The sequence below is a fragment of the Pseudophryne corroboree genome, chromosome 2, assembly GCF_028390025.1.
Source record: "Pseudophryne corroboree isolate aPseCor3 chromosome 2, aPseCor3.hap2, whole genome shotgun sequence".
Classification (NCBI taxonomy): Eukaryota; Metazoa; Chordata; class Amphibia; order Anura; family Myobatrachidae; genus Pseudophryne; species Pseudophryne corroboree.
The window spans coordinates 716190598-716211478 of record NC_086445.1 but is presented as its reverse complement, the minus strand read 5'-3'; the positions used below and the strand labels follow the sequence as shown (position 1 = coordinate 716211478).

At 46.9% G+C, this 20881-nt stretch overlaps 1 protein-coding gene across 1 annotated transcript in view; it reads left to right on the top strand.

The window, feature by feature from the left end:
* Nucleotides 1–8236, top strand: part of WDR77 (WD repeat domain 77) — a 70595-nt gene extending 62359 nt beyond the window's left edge. Inside the window, exon 10 of the mRNA XM_063955355.1 lies at nucleotides 7694–8236. Coding sequence (XP_063811425.1) covers nucleotides 7694–7850 — 157 coding nt within the window. The 3' untranslated portion in view covers nucleotides 7851–8236. The remainder of the gene's footprint in view (nucleotides 1–7693) is intronic.
* Nucleotides 8237–20881: the final 12645 nt, after the last annotated feature.

Sequence of the window (20881 nt, the reverse complement as noted above, 5' to 3'; positions counted from 1 at the left end):
TTTAAAAGAAGAAAATAAAATTAAAAGCGTGTCATGTTTTTTTTTGTGCACATATTGTGTAAGTAGACTTCTGCCATCTAAACAAAACAAACTCTTTATTGCCCTTTGACCGTATTTTGTAGAGCAGTACTAGCATATTTGCTCCCCACTTACCCCACATGCTGACTATCAAGTGCATCTTATTGCAGTCTGTTATCTCATAGTGGTGTAGAGGTTTTATTTTTGTGGGAGACATCCTGCTGAACTTCAAAATGTTCTTCTATACAGTCCAAGCAACGTTTCAGGTTGGAGGGAAATTAAATGCAAGTTAAGACTTTAGAGAGTGCAGTGCATGCACTGCAAATACTCACACAGAGGAAAAGCTCCACTTGTAGTTTTGCTTACACCTCTGTGGGATGCAAGCAAAAACAAGGCAGATTTAACTGTCTGGATAAACATGCGCTGTATTAGTGGGTGTGGGTCGTTGGATAGACACAACTTAAATCAACAGTCATTAGGTCGACCATTGAAGGTCAACATGCATTAGATTGACAGGGACAATAGACCGACATGTACTAGGTCAAAAGGTCGACATGGTTTTTTTAAATTGTTTTTGGCGTTGTTTTCTTCGTAAAGTTACGGGGAAACCTAAGTAGTGCACCGTATGCCTCGCTTCGCTCTCCATGCTTTGGGCAAGGTGCCTCGCTTCGCTTGGCACAAGTTACCGTTCCAATCGTAGTCCACGTAGATCGTTGAGTATGAAAAAATACACAAAAAAAAAACTCATGTTGACCTTCAGTGGTCGGCCTAAGCGGTGTCGACCTAGCGGCCGTATCCCGTATTAGTATGGGGTTCAGATTAATTCTTGCTAGTAATTGAATCTCCTTTTTCTCTAACGTCCTAAGTGGATGCTGGGGACTCCGTCAGGACCATGGGGAATAGCGGCTCCGCAGGAGACAGGGCACAAAAATAAAGCTTTAGGATCAGGTGGTGTGTACTGGCTCCTCCCCCTATGACCCTCCTCCAAGCCTCAGTTAGGTTTTTGTGCCCGTCCGAGCAGGGTGCAATCTAGGTGGCTCTCCTAAAGAGCTGCTTAGAAAAAGTTTTTTAGGTTTTTTATTTTCAGTGAGTCCTGCTGGCAACAGGCTCACTGCATCGAGGGACTTAGGGGAGAGAATTTCAACTCACCTGCGTGCAGGATGGATTGGATTCTTAGGCTACTGGACACCATTAGTTCCAGAGGGAGTCGGAACACAGGTCTCACCCTGGGGTTCGTCCCGGAGCCGCGCCGCCGACCCCCCTTACAGATGCTGAAGATTGAAGGTCCGGAAACAGGCGGCAGAAGGCTCTTCAGTCTTCATGAAGGTAGCGCACAGCACTGCAGCTGTGCGCCATTGTTGTCACACACTTCACACCAGACGGTCACGGAGGGTGCAGGGCGCTGCTGGGGGCGCCCTGGGCAGCAATATATAATACCTTTTATGGCAAAAGAATACATCACATATAGCCATTGAGGCTATATGTATGTATTTAACCCATGCCAAATGTCTAAAACTCCGGGAGAAAAGCCCGCCGGAATAGGGGGCGGGGCTTATTCTCCTCAGCACACAGCGCCATTTTCCTGCTCAGCTCCGCTGTGAGGAAGGCTCCCAGGACTCTCCCCTGCACTGCACTACAGAAACAGGGTAAAACAGAGAAGGGGGGCATATTTTGGCGATATTTTTATATATTTAAGCGGCTATAAGGATCAACACTTATATAGGGTTGTTCCCATATATATTATAGCGCTTGGGTGTGTGCTGGCAAACTCTCCCTCTGTCTCCCCAAAGGGCTAGTGGGGTCCTGTCTTCGATAAGAGCATTCCCTGTGTGTCTGCTGTGTGTCGGTACGTGTGTGTCGACATGTATGAGGACGATGTTGGCGTGGAGGCAGAGCAATTGCCGATAATGGTGATGTCACCCCCCAGGGAGTCGACACCGGAATGGATGGCTTTGTTTATGGAATTACGTGATAATGTCAGCACATTACAAAAATCAGTTGACGACATGAGACGGCTGGCAAACCAGTTAGTACCTGCCCAGGCGTCTCAGACACCGTCAGGGGCTGTAAAGCGCCCTTTACCTCAGTCGGTCGACACAGACTCAGACACAGACACTGAATCTAGTGTCGACGGTGATGAAACAAACGTATTTTCAAGTAGGGCCACACGTTATATGATCACGGCAATGAAGGAGGCTTTGCATATCTCTGATACTACAAGTACCACAAAAAGGGGTATTATGTGGGGGGTGAAAAAACTACCTGTAGTTTTTCCTGAATCAGAGGAATTAAATGATGTATGTGATGAAGCGTGGGTTAACCCAGATAGAAAAATGCTAATTTCAAAAAAGTTATTAGCATTATACCCTTTCCCGCCAGAGGTTAGGGCGCGCTGGGAAACACCCCCTAGGGTGGATAAGGCGCTCACACGCTTATCAAAACAAGTGGCGTTACCGTCTCCTGATACGGCCGCCCTCAAGGATCCAGCAGATAGGAGGCTGGAAACTACCTTAAAAAGTATATACACACATACTGGTGTTATACTGCGACCAGCCATCGCCTCAGCCTGGATGTGCAGTGCTGGGGTCGTCTGGTTGGATTCCCTGACTGAAAATATTGATACCCTGGATAGGGACAGTATTTTATTGACTATAGAGCAATTAAAGGATGCTTTCCTTTATATGCGAGATGCGCAGAGAGATATTTGCACTCTGGCATCGAGAGTAAATGCGATGTCCATATCTGCCAGAAGGAGCTTATGGACGCGACAGTGGTCAGGTGATGCGGATTCCAAACGACATATGGAAGTATTGCCGTATAAAGGGGAGGAATTATTTGGCGTCGGTCTATCGGATCTGGTGGCTACGGCAACTGCCGGAAAATCCACTTTTTTACCTCAGACCCCCTCCCAACAGAAAAAGACACCGTCTTTTCAGCCGCAGTCCTTTCGTTCCTATAAGAACAAGCGGACAAAAGGACAGTCATATCTGCCTCGGGGCAGAGGAAGGGGTAAGAGAGGGCAGCAAGCAGCCCCTGCCCAGGAACAGAAGCCCTCCCAGGGTTCTGCAAAGCCCTCAGCATGACGCTGGGGCCTTACAAGCGGACTCAGGAACGGTGGGGGGTCGACTCAAGAATTTCAGCGCACAGTGGGCTTGCTCACAGGTGGACCCCTGGATTCTGCAGGTAGTATCTCAGGGTTACAGGTTGGAATTCGAGAAGTCTCCCCCTCGCCGGTTCCTAAAGTCTGCTTTGCCAACGTCTCCCTCAGACAGGGCGACGGTATTGGAAGCCATTCACAAGCTGTTTGCTCAGCAGGTGATAGTCAAGGTACCCCTCCTACAACAGGGAAAGGGGTATTACTCCACGCTATTTGTGGTACCGAAGCCGGACGGCTCGGTAAGACCTATTCTAAATCTCAAATCTTTGAACCTGTACATACAAAAATTCAAGTTCAAGATGGAGTCACTCAGAGCAGTGATAGCGAATCTGGAAGAAGGGGACTTTATGGTGTCCCTGGACATAAAGGACGCTTACCTGCATGTCCCAATTTGCCCTTCACATCAAGGGTACCTCAGGTTCGTGGTGCAAAACTGTCATTATCAGTTTCAGACGCTGCCGTTTGGATTGTCCACGGCACCTCGGGTCTTTACCAAGGTAATGGCCGAAATGATGATCCTTCTACGAAGAAGAGGCGTATTAATTATCCCTTACTTGGACGATCTCCTGATAAGGGCAAGATCCAGAGAACAGCTGGAAGATGGAGTAGCACTAACCCAACTAGTGCTGCAACAACACGGGTGGATTCTGAATTTTCCAAAATCTGTTGACCCCGACGACACGTCTGCTATTCCTGGGAATGATTCTGGACACGGTTCAGAAAAAGGTGTTTCTTCCGGAGGAGAAAGCCAGGGAGTTATCCGAACTTGTCAGGAACCTCCTAAAACCAGGGACAGTGTCTGTGCATCAATGCACAAGAGTCCTGGGAAAGATGGTGGCTTCTTACGAAGCGATTCCATTCGGCAGATTCCACGCACGAACTTTTCAGTGGGATCTGCTGGACAAATGGTCCGGATCGCATCTGCAGATGCATCAGCGGATAACTTTATCGCCACGGACAAGGGTGTCTCTTCTGTGGTGGTTGCAGAGTGCTCATCTGTTAGAGGGCCGCAGATTTCGGCATACAGGACTGGGTCCTGGTGACCACGGATGCCAGTCTGAGAGGCTGGGGAGCGGTCACACAAGGAAAAAACTTCCAGGGAGTATGGTCAAGCCTGGAGATGTCTCTTCACATAAATATACTGGAGCTAAGAGCGATTTACAATGCTCTAAGTCTGGCAAAACCCCTGCTTCAGGGTCAGCCGGTGTTGATCCAGTCGGACAACATCACGGCAGTCGCCCACGTAAACAGACAGGGCGGCACAAGAAGCAGGACAGCAATGGCAGAAGCTGCAAGGATTCTTCGCTGGGCGGAAGATCATGTGATAGCACTGTCAGCAGTATTCATTCCGGGAGTGGACAACTGGGAAGCAGACTTCCTCAGCAGACACGATTTACACCCGGGAGAGTGGGGACTTCATCCAGAAGTCTTCCACATGATTGTGAACCGTTGGGAAAAACCAATGGTGGATATGATGGCGTCCCGCCTCAACAAAAAACTGGACCGGTATTGCGCCAGGTCAAGAGATCCTCAGGCAATAGCTGTGGACGCTCTGGTAACACCGTGGGTGTTCCAGTCAGTGTATGTGTTCCCTCCTCTGCCTCTCATACCAAAAGTACTGAGAATTATACGGCAAAAGGGAGTAAGAACGATACTAGTGGCTCCGGATTGGCCAAGAAGAACTTGGTACCCGGAACTTCAAGAGATGCTCACGGAGGATCCGTGGCCTCTACCTCTAAGACGGGACCTGCTTCAGCAGGGACCGTGTCTATTCCAAGACTTACCGCGGCTGCGTTTGACGGCATGGCGGTTGAACGCCGAATTCTAAAGGAAAAAGGCATTCCGGAAGAGGTCATTCCTACACTGGTAAAGGCCAGGAAGGAGGTGACTGCACAACATTATCACCGCATTTGGAGGAAATATGTTGCGTGGTGTGAGGCCAGGAAGGCCCCACGGAGGAATTTCAACTGGGTCGATTCCTACATTTCCTGCAAACAGGATTGTCTATGGGCCTCAAATTGGGGTCCATTAAGGTTCAAATTTCGGCCCTGTCGATTTTCTTCCAGAAAGAATTGGCTTCAGTTCCTGAAGTCCAGACTTTTGTAAAAGGAGTACTACATATACAGCCCCCGGTTGTGCCCCCAGTGGCACCGTGGGATCTTAATGTAGTCTTGGATTTTCTAAAATCCCATTGGTTTGAGCCGCTCAAATCGGTGGAGCTGAAGTATCTCACATGGAAAGTAACCATGCTACTGGCCCTAGCTTCAGCCAGGAGAGTATCAGAATTGGCGGCTTTATCATATAAGAGCCCATATCTGATTTTCCATACGGACAGGGCAGAACTGCGGACGCGTCCTCATTTTCTGCCTAAGGTGGTGTCAGCGTTTCACCTGAACCAGCCTATTGTGGTGCCTGCGGCTACTAACGAGTTGGAGGATTCCAAGTTGTTGGACGTGGTCCGGGCATTGAAAATATATATTTCAAGAACGGCGGGAGTCAGAAAGTCTGACTCACTGCTTATATTGTATGCACCCAACAAGATGGGTGCTCCTGCTTCTAAGCAGACGATTGCTCGTTGGATTTGTAGCACAATTCAACTTGCACATTCTGTGGCAGGCTTGCCACAACCTAAATCTGTCAAGGCCCATTCCACAAGGAAAGTGGGCTCATCCTGGGCGGCTGCCCGGGGAGTCTCGGCATTACAACTCTGCCGAGCTGCTACTTGGTCAGGGACAAATACGTTTGCAAAATTCTACAAATTTGATACCCTGGCTGAGGAGGACCTTGAGTTCTCTCATTCGGTGCTGCAGAGTCATCCGCACTCTCCCGCCCGTTTGGGAGCTTTGGTATAATCCCCATGGTCCTAACGGAGTCCCCAGCATCCACTTAGGACGTTAGAGAAAATAAGAATTTACTTACCGATAATTCTATTTCTCGTAGTCCGTAGTGGATGCTGGGCGCCCATCCCAAGTGCGGATTGTCTGCAATACTTGTACATAGTTATTGTTACAAAAAAATCGGGTTGTTATTTGTTGTGAGCTGTCTGTTCAGAGGCTCCTGCGTTTGTCATACTGTTAACTGGGTTCAGATCACAAGTTATACGGTGTGATTGGTGTGGCTGGTATGAGTCTTACCCGGGGTTCAATATCCTTCCTTATTGTGTACGCTCGTCCGGGCACAGTATCCTAACTGAGGCTTGGAGGAGGGTCATAGGGGGAGGAGCCAGTACACACCACCTGATCCTAAAGCTTTATTTTTGTGCCCTGTCTCCTGCGGAGCCGCTATTCCCCATGGTCCTGACGGAGTCCCCAGCATCCACTACGGACTACGAGAAATAGAATTATCGGTAAGTAAATTCTTATTTTAACTACTGTGCTACTGGCGCAGAACTGTGTTGTTGTTGTTTTTTTGTTTTTATTTATTTATTTATTTTAGTGTGCCAAGTATTGTGAGAATGCTAGTGTCATTATTCTTTTTCACATTTCTTTTCACAATGCGAGTAGGACGCACCAGAAAACTGACTAGTTTGATATGCGACACTTGTATAACAGTGTGCGACCTGAGTCTCTGAATCTGCATTCAAAGTGGGGTTTTGTTTTTTGTGTTTTTTTTTTTTACTCCAAGTTCTATTGTACTGCATATACAGACTCTGTTAAACGCACAATATACAAGTGTTGCATATTAAATTAATCAGAACAGTCTTCACACGCGTTCTAGCTACATCCCATTGTGACTAAAGGTGCGTACACACTGGCCGATATATCGCCTGTTCTCTTGAACGGCCGATATATCGCGGGTCCTTCGACCCAATGTGTACCAGGGATAATGCCTGTGAACTCCGTTGTTCAGACATATAGGGTCGGCCCTGTTGCACAGCCGACAGCCAAAATATCGTTAGATATATTGCCACTTCGGGTTGTGTGTACGGGCGGTCAGCTGATCACCCGTACACAAGCTGCAGGAGCCGGCGGTGACTGACAGTTGAACTGGGCGGGCGTGTGTAAATGCCCACCTAGTTCATGACGTCTGTCCCCGAATGATCGGGCGGTGTGTATGGGACAGCACACTATCTGATCCGTCCATAGATATATCTGCAGATCAATTGATCTGCAGATAAATCTATAGGTGTGTACCCGGCATAAGATGGATTTTTTGAGCCAGCAAGCAGTTGCATGAGGCCTGTTGGCTCACTCCCGCCAGGCATCTCTCAACGCATGGCATATTGAGGCTAGTTGTATGAGGAAACATCAGTACCAATGCAATCAAAACTTTTGTGATTTACACCAATGCACCTAAATAAAGGAGACCAGAAATATGGGCATGTTCTGCTCCTGCAATTTTGGTGCAGTCCAATTTTTATTTTTTTATTTTGATTTTTTATTTTTCGTTTATTTAAAAAAAATATCTCTTATACAAGAATGTTTTACGTAAACTTATAAAAACCTTCTACATTATCTTAACGATTGTATCAGCATCCACACAACTTCAGAACTTTTTTTTTTTCTCTCTCCTTTACAGTTTCAAGGATCATTCTCATCAGGATTTTATAACAAGCGTGGCTTGGTCTCCCCTTGATCATTCACACTTCACCACTGTTGGCTGGGACCACAAAGTTCTTCATCACATCCTTCCTATGGAGAACAATACTAAAACCCCTGCTGAGACTCAGGATTAATATCTGAGCCAGTAGAGATCATGTAATGATTATGGTTTGACTGAAGAATAATGCAGTGTACTGGCTTAGATTGACCTCCGGGTAGGATACTTAAGTGTAGCCATTAGCACTGTACCTCCAGAGTTTTGTGTGCCACTTTGGAAGACTGATATCTCCACATGTAGTTTTAGTTTGTATTTGTTGGGCTTTAACCCCAGACATTATTCCAACTGTTACGGATTTCTGCACCGTTTTGTCGGTTACGTTTGTGGATGTGCAGTACTTAATTTTTACGTAGTGTAATGCACTTAGGACAATTTTCTAGAGTTGTTCAGTAGCTGTTCATTTTTGTATTGATGACACAAAAAATAAATTTCCACTACTGTGTCCTGTGTTCAAACCGCTAAGTGACAGTCTTGTTTTGCTGCTTATTGAGCCCTAATATGTACTGTAGGATTACAAAGAATATTTGGAGGCTATCATGGCCTTCAGATATATATCCTGCTTGTAACATGCAGAAGAAGTCTCTTATTTGGGTTGAATCAAATTATCATACAAGGAGTGCAATGAATTTCTGGATATGCAGTATTTAGGCAGAGAACACAATCTGACTGGTCAACCGTAATCTCTGACCAAAGTTCTTGTGAAATGTCAAGGCACAGAATTATATGTAAGCAGCACTGCACACTGAAGTCAGCCTGTTTACTTCACAAACTCGTTATGGAGCTTAACAGACCACAGGAGAGCCATGATCTTCTATGACTAAGAGTGGTATGCAGTAGAGTTTTGACATACTGCGAGCTGCTTTTGGGGAGGAAGTACTGTTTGAGTGCTTTGCAGAATTTTGTTGCTTGAGACTGTCATGATCCATCCTGATACCAATAATGTGGTGATCTTTAAGTTGCATCAAGGTATATTCTGAGGTTTTATGTACGAACAGTTACGAAAATGCCAATTTGTGTACCATCTTCTCGGGTATATTCTGTGTAGGAAGAATGTCTGTGTCATACTATCTGACAAATGGCCAGTCTGTAATTAACTGGCCAGATGCAACCACCAGGCATGCATCTGTTTGTGAACAGGTCTGTTTACTATAAACTGCAGGGGGTCATGCCTACAGGCTGAAGACGCTCTAAGAAGTGTCTAATCTATTTCCAGACCAAAGCCATAACATTACAGACCCTTTAAGCTGGGTACACACCTAAACAATCGCCGGCCCATTCTCCCGATATCGGATGAACTGCCATTGATTGTATAGGTGTGTATGTAACACTGATAAACTGCTTACAACGGTCTGGACCGGGAGGTCACATCTTATGTGCTGTACATGCAACCTCCTGATCCCCATAGAGCAGCTGCAACCCCCATCACAGGAGGTCACAGCTGGATTCACACACAGCCCAATTGATCGGTAGTGTCCTACCTTATCAGCCGGGTATCGAACAAGTGTGTATCCAGCTTAAGGCTTCCAGCAGACTAAAGTAGATAATTAAATAACCCCTACTCATTTAACCAGGAAGCACAAAATACCCAAGTACAAACAATTCTGGTTTTGGAAGGGTTAAAATCCGCATGGGTAGGTGTGTAATGAGAATTGGCTGCTCCGATAAATATGACTAAATCCAGTGGGCACTCTTTGGGAACAACCACACGTTTAGGGTGCCCCATACCTCTTATAATTTGTCTTTTTGTTACTGGAGTTATGAAATTAAAACTTCTTTCTGATATTCTGTGTTCTCAACCTATGGCAGAGGTTCCCAAACTGTGTGCCGTGGCTCCCTGGGGTGCCTCGGGACACTTGCAGGGGTGCCCTGGGTTGGTGGTCCAGGACCAATTCAAATTATTCATGGTCAATATAATAGGCAAAACCAGTGCTGGTGGCTGCCAATCATAAAATATGTGGCCAAACAGAAGCAAATCTTGTCCCTCACCACACAACTGACCCTAAGGATGACATATAAACGTGATCTACTTAATGTAATATTTCTTTCTAAATTTCTCAATAAGAAATATTTGTCCTAGGGGTGCCGTGAAAAAAATTCTGATATTCTAGGGAGCCGTGATTCAAAAAAGTTTGGGAACCACTGACCTATGGCCTTGAGAGGTGCATGCTACTGATTTTTAAAGTGTATACTGAGTGAGATTTATTTTGCTATTTTTAAGATCTATTCAAAATCGTAAGGAAAGTTAGTGCAAATCTCAAGGTGTTAGGCAGCTTGTGATACCGATGTGCATTCCCGCGGGGTCTGTATCACAAGGAAAGATACACTGCGGCAAGTCCATCTTGACTATATAGTGCACTATCTGGTACAAAGTATAGTCAAAATTGGCACTTAGTTAAACTCTCACATAGTGAAAATCAGTGGTTCAGGCTCTGGGGAGTTCAGAGTCAAAATTCAAGATAGAATCTCACTGTGTGTACACACCTTAAGAGTAACTAAAAGATGTGGGAGGAGCCCCCGAACCTTTGGTGGTGGCAAGTGGATATATTTTATTGTTAGGATAATTTAGCAAAAACACAAACACAATCGCCTGACTCGAAAGGAGTTCTGTGGCAGAGATGGTCCCAGGAAAATGAATGAGGAGCATTGCGGCCAGCCTGTGTCCACCATCACCAAGGACAACTTTGCTTCTGTGGCCCATAGTTGAAATGGCCCAGTGAGAGAAGGAGATGGGCATATGCTTGAAATTCCATGGAAAGCTTGGCCTGGGCAGAAGGAGGATTGTATGACTTTGTACCGCAACATGCTGGCCAGGTTTGATAGGGGTCACTCAAACTCTTACCTGGGAGATGCTCAGTGGCGATGAATCCTTGATCTACTATTTCGACCTAAAGTCCAAACAGTCAGCCCAGTGGATCCAAGTCTGAGGTGTGCCACTACAGAAGTTCTGACGTGAGTGCAGTCTGGCCAAGCAGATGGTGGCTGATTTTTGGCTACATTACCACTTGTGCAGCAGCGCACAGTCACTTGGGATTGGTACACCAACTAATGCCTGCAGCAAGTGTTGGAAACCTTTTCCAGGCGCCTTCCAAGAACTTGCACTTGCGGTGCCCTTCGTCACCACAACAATGCACCTGCCCACATGTTTTCTGGCTCATGAACGCGTCCAGATGCTTGGTAATCCACCCTACAGTCCAGACCTGGCCCACTGTGACTTTTGTGTTCCCACAAATCACTTTGTGTGAGATTCGTTTTGACTGACCAGAAGCTGCAGTGGAGACCTTCGCTCAGCATTCCTGCTTCAGGCTGGTCTAGCTGCTTCACCAAGTGGTTTGAGCATATGCAACTTTCTCTTACGTCCTAGAAGATGCTGGGGACTCCGTAAGGACCATGGGGTATAGACGGGCTCCGCAGGAGATAGGGCACCTAAAAAGAACTTTGACTATGGGTGTGCACTGGCTCCTCCCTCTATGCCCCTCCTCCAGACCTCAGTTAGATCTTGTGCCCAGAGGAGAATGGGTGCACTGCAGAGAGCTCTCCAGAGTTTTCTGTGGAAAAAGAATTTTGTTAGGTTTTTTATTTTCAGTGAGTCCTGTTGGCAACAGGCTCCCTGCATCGTGGGACCGAGGAGAGAGAAGCAGAGCTGGCTTGTCAAGTTGGGCACTGCTTCTAAGGCTACTGGACACCATTAGCTCCAGAGGGAGTCGGAACACGGGTCTCACCTGGGGTTCGTCCCGGAGCCGCGCCGCTGTCCTCCTCACAGATGCTGAAGATAGAAGCCGGATAGAGAAGGCAAAAGACATCAGATCTTCATGAGGTAAGGAGCGCAGCGGTAAGCTGCGCGCCATTGCTCCCAGTCACACACACACAGAGCAGCACTAAAGGGTGCAGGGCGCAGGGGGGGCGCCCTGGACAGCAATAAACCTCACATTTTGGCACAAATACAGTTGGATTACACTGCGGAGGCAGTAAATCTATAATCTCCCGCCATTTTATTGAAAAATCACTGGGACCGAAGCCCGCCGTCGGGTGGGCGGGGCTTGATCCTCAGCACTAACCAGCGCCGTTTTCTCCACAGAAGCTGCATGAGGAAATTTTTGTCCCCTTATAGGTTAATCCCTGTGTGTGTGGGGTGTCGGTACATGTGTGTCGACATGTCTGAGGCGGAAGGCTTCTCCAAGGAGGACTAAAATACAAATTTGCACCTGGCGCTGTCACACCCAAAGTGAAAAGCAGCTACACTCTGAGGGATGATCCTAACCCCTCCACAACAGAATACAGCAAGCAAAAAATGAGAAAGCGCTGTTCACTTTGGTAAAAATATGTACTTTACTGATATATATAAAAACACAATGCTATAAATACAAGCATATACCGGCCAGTATAAAACTTATAGAACAATTAATACAGGATTCCTAGATCACACAATAAAATATTTCTATATCACCCTTAATTAATGAATCTATTATTGCTTACACTGGATATATTTTCTTATATATTGAAGAAAATTCAGATCGATTTCACAATAGAGTAATCAATAATTTAGTAGGTTAGGCATGCATGCATTCCATAAAAAGACTGAAGAATGGGTTAGTATGTTTCCAGTTCCAGCTGCACAATGGGTTAATTTGTACCCAGCAAGTCCCTTATGCATATATTTGTTAGTTTAGAGGCAACGTGCAAGAATGTTACTAATTTTCATACGGAACCAAAACCTCCAACCACTTTTTCCTTTTTGTGGGAGATATAAGTCACGGTTAGTCAGAAGTGTTAGATTCAGTCCAGAAAGAAATATAATAAGCAAATGCTCTCTATTTCGCCACAACCTCTAACCATCCACTTCTCACACGATTAGTTTAATTGATTAGGTGAGGCACATATAATCAGGTGAATCATTATGCTGTGATCCGTTTCCACAAGGACTAGAGTGCATTTAGCAGAAGCACTCACTTGCAACTTTATCCTTGATGGCTGTTATAATTGCCAGCCTGATTAAAAAGTATATATACTCTCCTTCCCCTGTGCACTGGGGTTGGGAGAAAGCAGTTCACCAGCCGGTAATGAGGGTTTATGAGCCACACAAATGACTAGCAGGTAATGGAGAGTACTCTCCTGACTCACAACTCCTGGTATGCCCACAAACGCATTTCTCCGCCTCCGGGTCCGTTTCAGCGGCTTCGTCAGTGTAGGAGGAGGTGGAGCAAATGAGTGGTGTGTCCCCGTCGGTTGTGCCGACTCCAGATTGGATGGACATGTGGCATATGTTGAATGCAAGTGTGGCATCTTTACATAAAAGGCTTGATAAGGCTGGTTTAGGGGGGACATCAGGGGGTCCATCCTCAGATTGGACCGACTCACAGGGCCCGTCGGGGTCTCAAAAGCGTCCCTTAACACAAGACACTACTACCGACACGGATTCTGATTCCAGTGTCGACTATGACGAAGTAAAATTGCACCCTAGGGTGACTAAAACCATTCAGTGTATGATTGTGGCAATAAGGGATGTGTTGCATATTGTGGATGAACCCTTGGTCCCCGACACAAGGGTACACATGTTTAAGGAAAAGAAACATATGGAAAAGCTTGGGAGACTCCGGATAAGAGACCGCAGATCCCCAAAAGAATTTATATGGCATACCCTTTCCCTAAGCAGGACAGGGAGATTTGGGAATCACCCCCCACTGTGGACAAGGCCTGACGCGCTTGTCAAAGAAAGTGGCGCTACCGTCTCCTGACACAGCGGCCCTTAAGGACCCTGCAGATCGCAGGCAAGAAACTACCTTAAAGTGTATTTATTCTCATACGGGTGCTGTGCTAAGACCGACAATTGCGTCGGCATGGGTGTGTAGCGCAATTGCAGCTTGGACAGATGAGCTGACAGATCAATTTGATACTATGGATAAGGATACTATATTCCTATCTCTAGCCATATTAAAGACGCAGTCTTATTTATGAGGGATGCTCAAAGGGACATTGGATTGCTAGCTTCTAGGGCCAATGCCATGTCTATCTCAGCGAGAAGATCCTTATGGACTCGCCAATGGACGGGTAATGCGGATTCCAAGAAACATGTGGAAGTACTACCCTATAAGGGGGATGTATTGTTTGGGGATGGTCTGACGGACCTGGTTTCCACAGCTACTGCAGGTAAATCAAATTTTTTACCATATATTCCCCAACAGCAAAAGAAAGCAACACCCTATCAGATGCAGTCCTTTCGGTCGCACAAGTCCAAAAGAGGTCGGGGATCCTCTTTCCTCGCCAGAAGTAAGGGCAGAGGCAAGAGAGCACCTGCTTCGACAGGTGCCCAGGAACAAAAGTCCTCCCCGGCTGCTCCAAAACCCACAGCGTGACGCTGGGGCTCCCTGAGGGAGTCCGCACCGGTGGGGGCACGTCTTCGACTTTTCAGTCAGGCCTGGGTCAGTTCGGACCTGAATCCCTGGGTGGTGGAAATAGTTTCCCAGGGTACAAATTGGAATTCGAGGAGGTGCCCCCGCGCCGATTTTTCAAATCGGCCCTACCAGCTTCCACATCGGAAAGGGATGTAGTGTTAGCTGCAATTCAAACGCTGTGTATACAGCAAGTGATAATCGAGGTTCCCCTGCACCAGCAGGGAAGAGGTTACTATTCAACCCTATTTGTGGTCCCGAAACCGGACGGTTCGGTCAGACCTATTTTGAATCTGAAATCCCTAAACCTGTACATAAAAAGATTCAAATTCAAAATGGAATCTCTCAGAGCGATAATAGCTAACATGGAGGAGGGGGAGTTTATGGTGTCTCTGGACATAAAGGATGCGTACCTTCATGTCCCCATATATGCCCCCCATCAGGAGTACCTGAGATTCGCTGTACAGGATTGTGATTACCAATTTCAGATGTTGCCGTTTGGACTCTCCACGGCCCCGAGGATTTTCACCAAGATGATGGTGGTCCTGCGCAAGCATGGAGTCACAATTATCCCATACTTGGACGATCTCCTGATAAAAGCGAGATCAAGGGACAAATTGCTGAGCAGTGTGGCGCTCTCTCTGAGAGTGCTCCAGCAACACAGTTGGATTCTAAATCTACCGAAGTCACAGTTGATTCCGCCAACTCGACTACCGTTCCTAGGTATGATACTGGATACGGAACAAATGAAGGTCTTCCTCCCAATAGAGAGAGCCCAAGACATCCAGAACATGGTCAGAGACCTGCTAAAACCGAAAAGGGTGTCAGTTCACCAATGCACTCGAGTTCTGGGGAAAATGGTGGCAGCCTACGAGGCCATTCCCTTCGGAAGGTTCCATGCAAGGACTTTCCAATGGGACCTTCTGGACAAGTGGTCCGGGTCCCATCTGCACTTACATCGGAAAATAACGCTGTCCCCAGGGACAAGAGTGTCCCTCCTGTGGTGGTTGCAAAGTGCTCACCACCTGGAGGGTCGCAGGTTCGGAATTCAGGATTGGATCCTGGTTACCACGGACGCGAGCCTCTGAGGATGGGGAGCGGTCACACAGGGAAAGACTTTTCAGGGTCTTTGGTCAGACCAGGAGTCCTGTCTACACATCAATGTGTTGGAACTCAGGGCCATTTACAACGGCCTTTCGACAAGCGGAGAGTTTTCTTCTAAACCTACCGGTTCTGATTCAATCGGACAATGTCACAGCAGTGGCTCATGTGAACCGCCAAGGCGGGACAAGAAGCAGAGTCGCGATGGCGGAAGCCACAAGGATCCTTCGCTGGGCGGAAAATCATTTAAGCGCTCTGTCGGCTGTCTTCATTCCGGGAGTGGACAACTGGGAAGCAGACTTCCTCAGCAGACACGATCTCCATCCAGGAGAATGGGGACTTCATCAAGAAGTCTTTGCAGACGTAACACGTCTTTGGGGAACTTCTCAAATAGACATGATGGCGTCACACCTCAACAAAAAACTTCGGAGGTATTGCGCCAGGTCTCGGGACCCTCAGGCAGTAGCAGTAGACGCACTGGTAACACCGTGGGTGTTTGAATCGGTCTACGTGTTTCCTCCTCTTCCTCTCATCACGAAAGTGTTGAGGATCATAAGACGAAGAAGAGTACAGACTATACTCGTCCCAGACTGGCCTCGAAGGGCCTGGTACTCGGATCTACAAGAGATGCTCACAGGAGATCCCTGGCCTCTTCCTCTGAGGGAAAACCTGTTGCAGCAGGGGCCTTGTGTATTTCAAGACTTACCGTGGTTACGTTTGACGGCATGGCGGTTGAATGCCGAATCCTAACTAAAAAGGGGATTCTGGAAGAGGTCATGCCTACTTTAATAAAGGCTAGGAAGGAGGTGACGGTAAAACATTATCACCGTATCTGGCGAAAGTATGTGTCGTTGTGTGAGACCAAGAATGCAACTACGGAAGATTTTCATCTGGGTCAACTTCTCCACTTCCTACAGACAGGAGTGGATATGGGCCTGAAATTAGGCTCGGTTAAGGTACAGATTTTGGCCCCCTCCATTTTCTTTCAGAAGGAATTGGCTTCTCTTCCAGAAGTCCATACGTTTGTAAAGGGAGTGCTGCACATCCAGCCCCCTTTTGTGCCTCCAGTGGCACCATGGGACCTGAATGTGGTGTTGCAGTTCCTAAAATCACACTGGTTTCAACCGCTTAACAAGGTTGAGTTGAAATTTCTTACCTGGAAGGTGGTCATGTTGTTGGCCTTAGCATCAGCAAGGCGAGTGTCAGAATTGGCGTCTTTGTCACACAAGAGCCCCTACTTGATTTTTCATGTGGATCGAGCTGAATTGAGGATACGTCCGCAATTTTTGCCTAAAGTGGTTTCTTCGTTCCAAATGAATCAACCTATTGTGTTTGTGGCTACAAGTGACCTGGAGGATTCCAGATCCCTGGACGTAGTCAGGGCCTTAAAAATTTATGTAGCCAGGACGGCTAGAATTAGGAAAACAGAGGCTCTGTTTGTCCTGTATGCGGCCAATAAGATTGGCGCACCTGCTTCGAAGCAGACTATTGCTCACTGGATCTGTAATACGATTCAGCAGGCTCACTCTACGGCTGGATTTCCGGTACCAAATTCGGTTAAGGCCCATTCCACTAGGAAGGTGGGCTCTTCTTGGGCGGCTGCCCGAGGCGTCTCGGCATTACAACTTTGCCGAGCGGCGACTTGGTCGGGGTCAAACACTTGTGCTAAATTCTACAAGTTTGATACCCTGGCTGCTGAGGACCTAGCGTTTGCTCAGTCGGTGCTGCAGAGTCATACGTACTCTCCCGCCCGATTGGATGCTTTGGTGTAAACCCCATGGTCCTTACGGAGTCCCCAGCATCCTCTAGGACGTAAGAGAAAATAAGATTTTAAACCTACCGGTAAATCTATTTCTCCTAGTCCGTAGAGGATGCTGGGCGCCCGTCCCAGTGTGGAAACTCTGCAAGACTTGTATATAGTTGTTGCTTACATAAGGGTTATGTTACAATTGACATCGGTCTTGGACCGTTACTGTTGTTTTGTTCATACTGTTAACTGGTTATGTATGTTCCAGGTTACATGGTATTGAATCTTGCCCTTGGATTGCTAAATCTTGCCTTGTATTGTCCATCTCCTCTGGGCACAGTTATCTAACTGAGGTCTGGAGGAGGGGCATAGAGGGAGGAGCCAGTGCACACCCATAGTCAAAGTTCTTTTTAGGTGCCCTATTTCCTGCGGAGCCCGTCTATACCCCATGGTCCTTACGGAGTCCCCAGCATCCTCTACGGACTAGGAGAAATAGATTTACCGGTAGGTTTAAAATCTTGTTTTTGCATGGGCTTCTCTGGTAAATACTTTGAAAAAAAGGTAGTGTTCACCTTGTTTGTTAATATATAATGTTTTTTGTGCATACAGAAACTTATTGCACACTTGTTACAATGCTTAAACGGATTTATGCTGGAGTTAAAGAGATGACAGAGAACAGAATGCTTATTAAAAAATAAAACTGTTTTGTGGCAGAATTCAAACCGAGGCATACATGAGAACTGAGGATGCAAAAATGAAGGAACACAAGCAGGTTACTTCACTAGGGCAACAGTCTCTGAAGCGTGATGAAGATGAGGTGCAGGATTCTGGCTACAACAAGAACTCCGGAACAGAACAAAGCATACAGGAACTCAAAACTGCGACATGCAAACTGGCTGAGTGACTGACTATAACTGGTCCAGAACCTCAGAGCTAAAACACATTTAAAGTCTGCAAAACCAATCACTGCACCACACTAGGGCAAGCCCATAATACCAAATTACGAGGAGAGGTATGAAAGTGTGCTGTGGTTTTAATCAGCCACAGCGCACGGTAAGCCTGCTGTTTCGCAGATCTCTAATGAAAAAAGGGTGCGTGTACCGACGCGTGCCCCTGCTGTTTTCAGGGAGGAAGGACAGGGGCAATCTTCGCCTCTTAACCGCAATATTCCTGTTAATCTCCCCCTGGCCTGGCGATGTATGCAAAATGTGTGCAACTCGCTTAATCTATATGTCTTTTTCATCCACTAGGGGTCACTGGAGTACTCTTGGGATATGGATGGTGCGTAGCAAGGGAAGGCACATTTAAATATTTAAATGAGCAACCCTCCTCTTCCCTCCTCCATACTCCCAGGATCCTCAGTGTTTTTATGTGCCTCAGGGAAGCACATCATGAGCTGAAAGCTCAATTTTGATTTTACTTTTTACACTTTCATTTTTGATTGATTTTACAGACAATACCTTCCCCACTTACTAAGAAGTGTGGGTCCGGAATTGTACTGCCTCCAGCCGCTGCTGACACGTGGGCGCTTGCAGGAGAAGCACGGCCGTGTCAGCCAGGCAGCATGCGGTCCCTTCCCCACTTACAGAGAAGTGAGGGTCCGGGATTGAGCGGCCATCTCCTCCACATGTACACGCTGGGTGGAGGAGATTTCAGAGGAGTCATCATTTTTTCTAACAGGCGCTTTCAGCGCTGCTGCCACAAGACGAAGGAGAGGCTGCATGCGGTTAGCTTCCACAGCTTCCGCAAGGTTAGTGCACTCCCCCAGTACTGCACGCTCCCAGACACGCAGCAGGTGCTGGGAGCGTGGTCTTCCGCCGCTGGCCACCCGCTCCATGCTCCCCGCTGGCCGCCGCTACAGACACCCCGCTGGCCGCCGCTACATAAACCCTGCTGACCGCCCGATGCCTGCCTCACTGCCCGCCCGACACGCTCAGGCCGCACGTTCTCAGCGGGAGCGCACTGATCATAGTGCGCTCCCGCTGCCCGCTATTCAGCCCAGCCGCGGACAGACAGGCTGCGGCCGCTGGGCTTCTGCATCCGTCCCCCGCTGCTCTCTGGCTCCCCTCCGCTAGCTAGGGCAGTGGGAGAGCACTACGGCTGCACACGGGGAGATCGCGGGACACGGGGGGGGGGGGGGGGGGGATGATTATACCCACAGCACAAGGCATATGCATAGAAAGGGTATGCCAGATCCTGATTGCAGGCATATGTTGTTATATCTAATATATGCATGGTGATTTATTACAGATATTGTAGTATGTCATATATAAGTATATTACATATGTATATCTTGCATATATAGGCGGTAATATGTAATGTATGCCTGATCTGTTGTGACTAACATTACTGTAAATTGGAAATTGATTTCTATTGTTTATTTTTTCTTATGCTTAACATATGGTGAAAGCACATGGCTGGACACCATTTTAACTCAATTTCCTGTTTCTTTGTCCAGGAAATTTTTCTGCGGTCCTACAACACTTCCCCACTAGAGGAGCAGGGGAGGTGTTAGGAATTTTCTGTCACAAGAAAGTGTGCAGCAATACTTTTCAAGTTTATGTACACGTTACTTATCTAAGGGAATCCACGTGCACAGTGGGAATACCAGTCCGCATCCGGACATATATCCTAATCCTATTTGGCCGGCTACATCTAACTGTTTATAGCGAAGTCACATGCTCATCTGGAGGGTCATGTATTCTCTGTGAGAGCGCTGCGGAGTATGTGTGCGCTACATAAATGACTGATAATAGATAATAAATAAACAGTACCCATCAGAGGGCGCATGCTAACATCGGCTGTGTGGTACAAAACGATTCAATGCTAGACGCAAGGTTCTGAGTTTTTAATGCCACTAAGGAACCTATTTCAAATGCAAGCGTTCCTATAGGATAGAACGCAGCGAGCGCCTGTGCGGGGGTGTGTGTGTGTTCATTGTTCTAATTCTTTTATTAAGCCATTCACTATACCAGAGTCTATGACAGCATTTCTTGGTGTCAAAACTGTCCAGGTCCCACCTGCACCTACACTTAATGACTTGTCGGAGTTGACATTCCAGCTATGCTAAAGGCAATGTTTATGCTGTAGTTGGGGTTACCGACATTATAGTCGCATAAATAACGTAGTTAATAGCCAGTTCTGGCCTCAGAACCGTGTCGACGGCTTGTTACTCACATTGGTATATCGCCTGAGAATTTACGCATGTCTGCTATAGCTGTCAGCCATGTTAGTTCTCGTAGTTCACCATCACTCTTTGTGGTTGACAGACGCAATGCGTGGCCTTACACGGAAATGTGTTATTTACTCCTAAATTAGGAAGTTTCAGTTCTCACGCTCCGGCGTGAGAGTCTATTTACAGCCATTGCCACACCAGTTTTTACAAGGAAAACTGCACCAGGGTTCAAATCTTTTAAACCTCAGTCTTTTCCAGTTGTCCTACAACACACGACACGACTACACGTGGTCGAGAAGGTGGTTTAACCGTCGTTCAGACACAACGGCTGCTGACAAGCCAATGGCATGGCAAGTTTTTAATTGTCTTGTTTCTTCTTTTGTGCAAGCAATTCTTCTGATGTCTCATTCGACATTATTACTGAAATCCACAGATCTGCGGTTACATAATTAGTGTTCAATCACACATAGTTCCATTGTCTACCACCTTTGCTGTGGTTTGTCAAGGCTAGATCCAAAACTAGCCAGCCTGTGTCAGAGGACACAAAGGCAGTTCTGTAGACCGCAATTCAGTCTCTCCTAGATTCAAGGTTATTACAATTTTTTTTTGTAGTACCGCAGCCGGCCGACTGTTATATACCGAAAGAGGCTCAATCAGTGGAATTCATGCGGTCAGTGATTGCAGGTTTACAACCACTG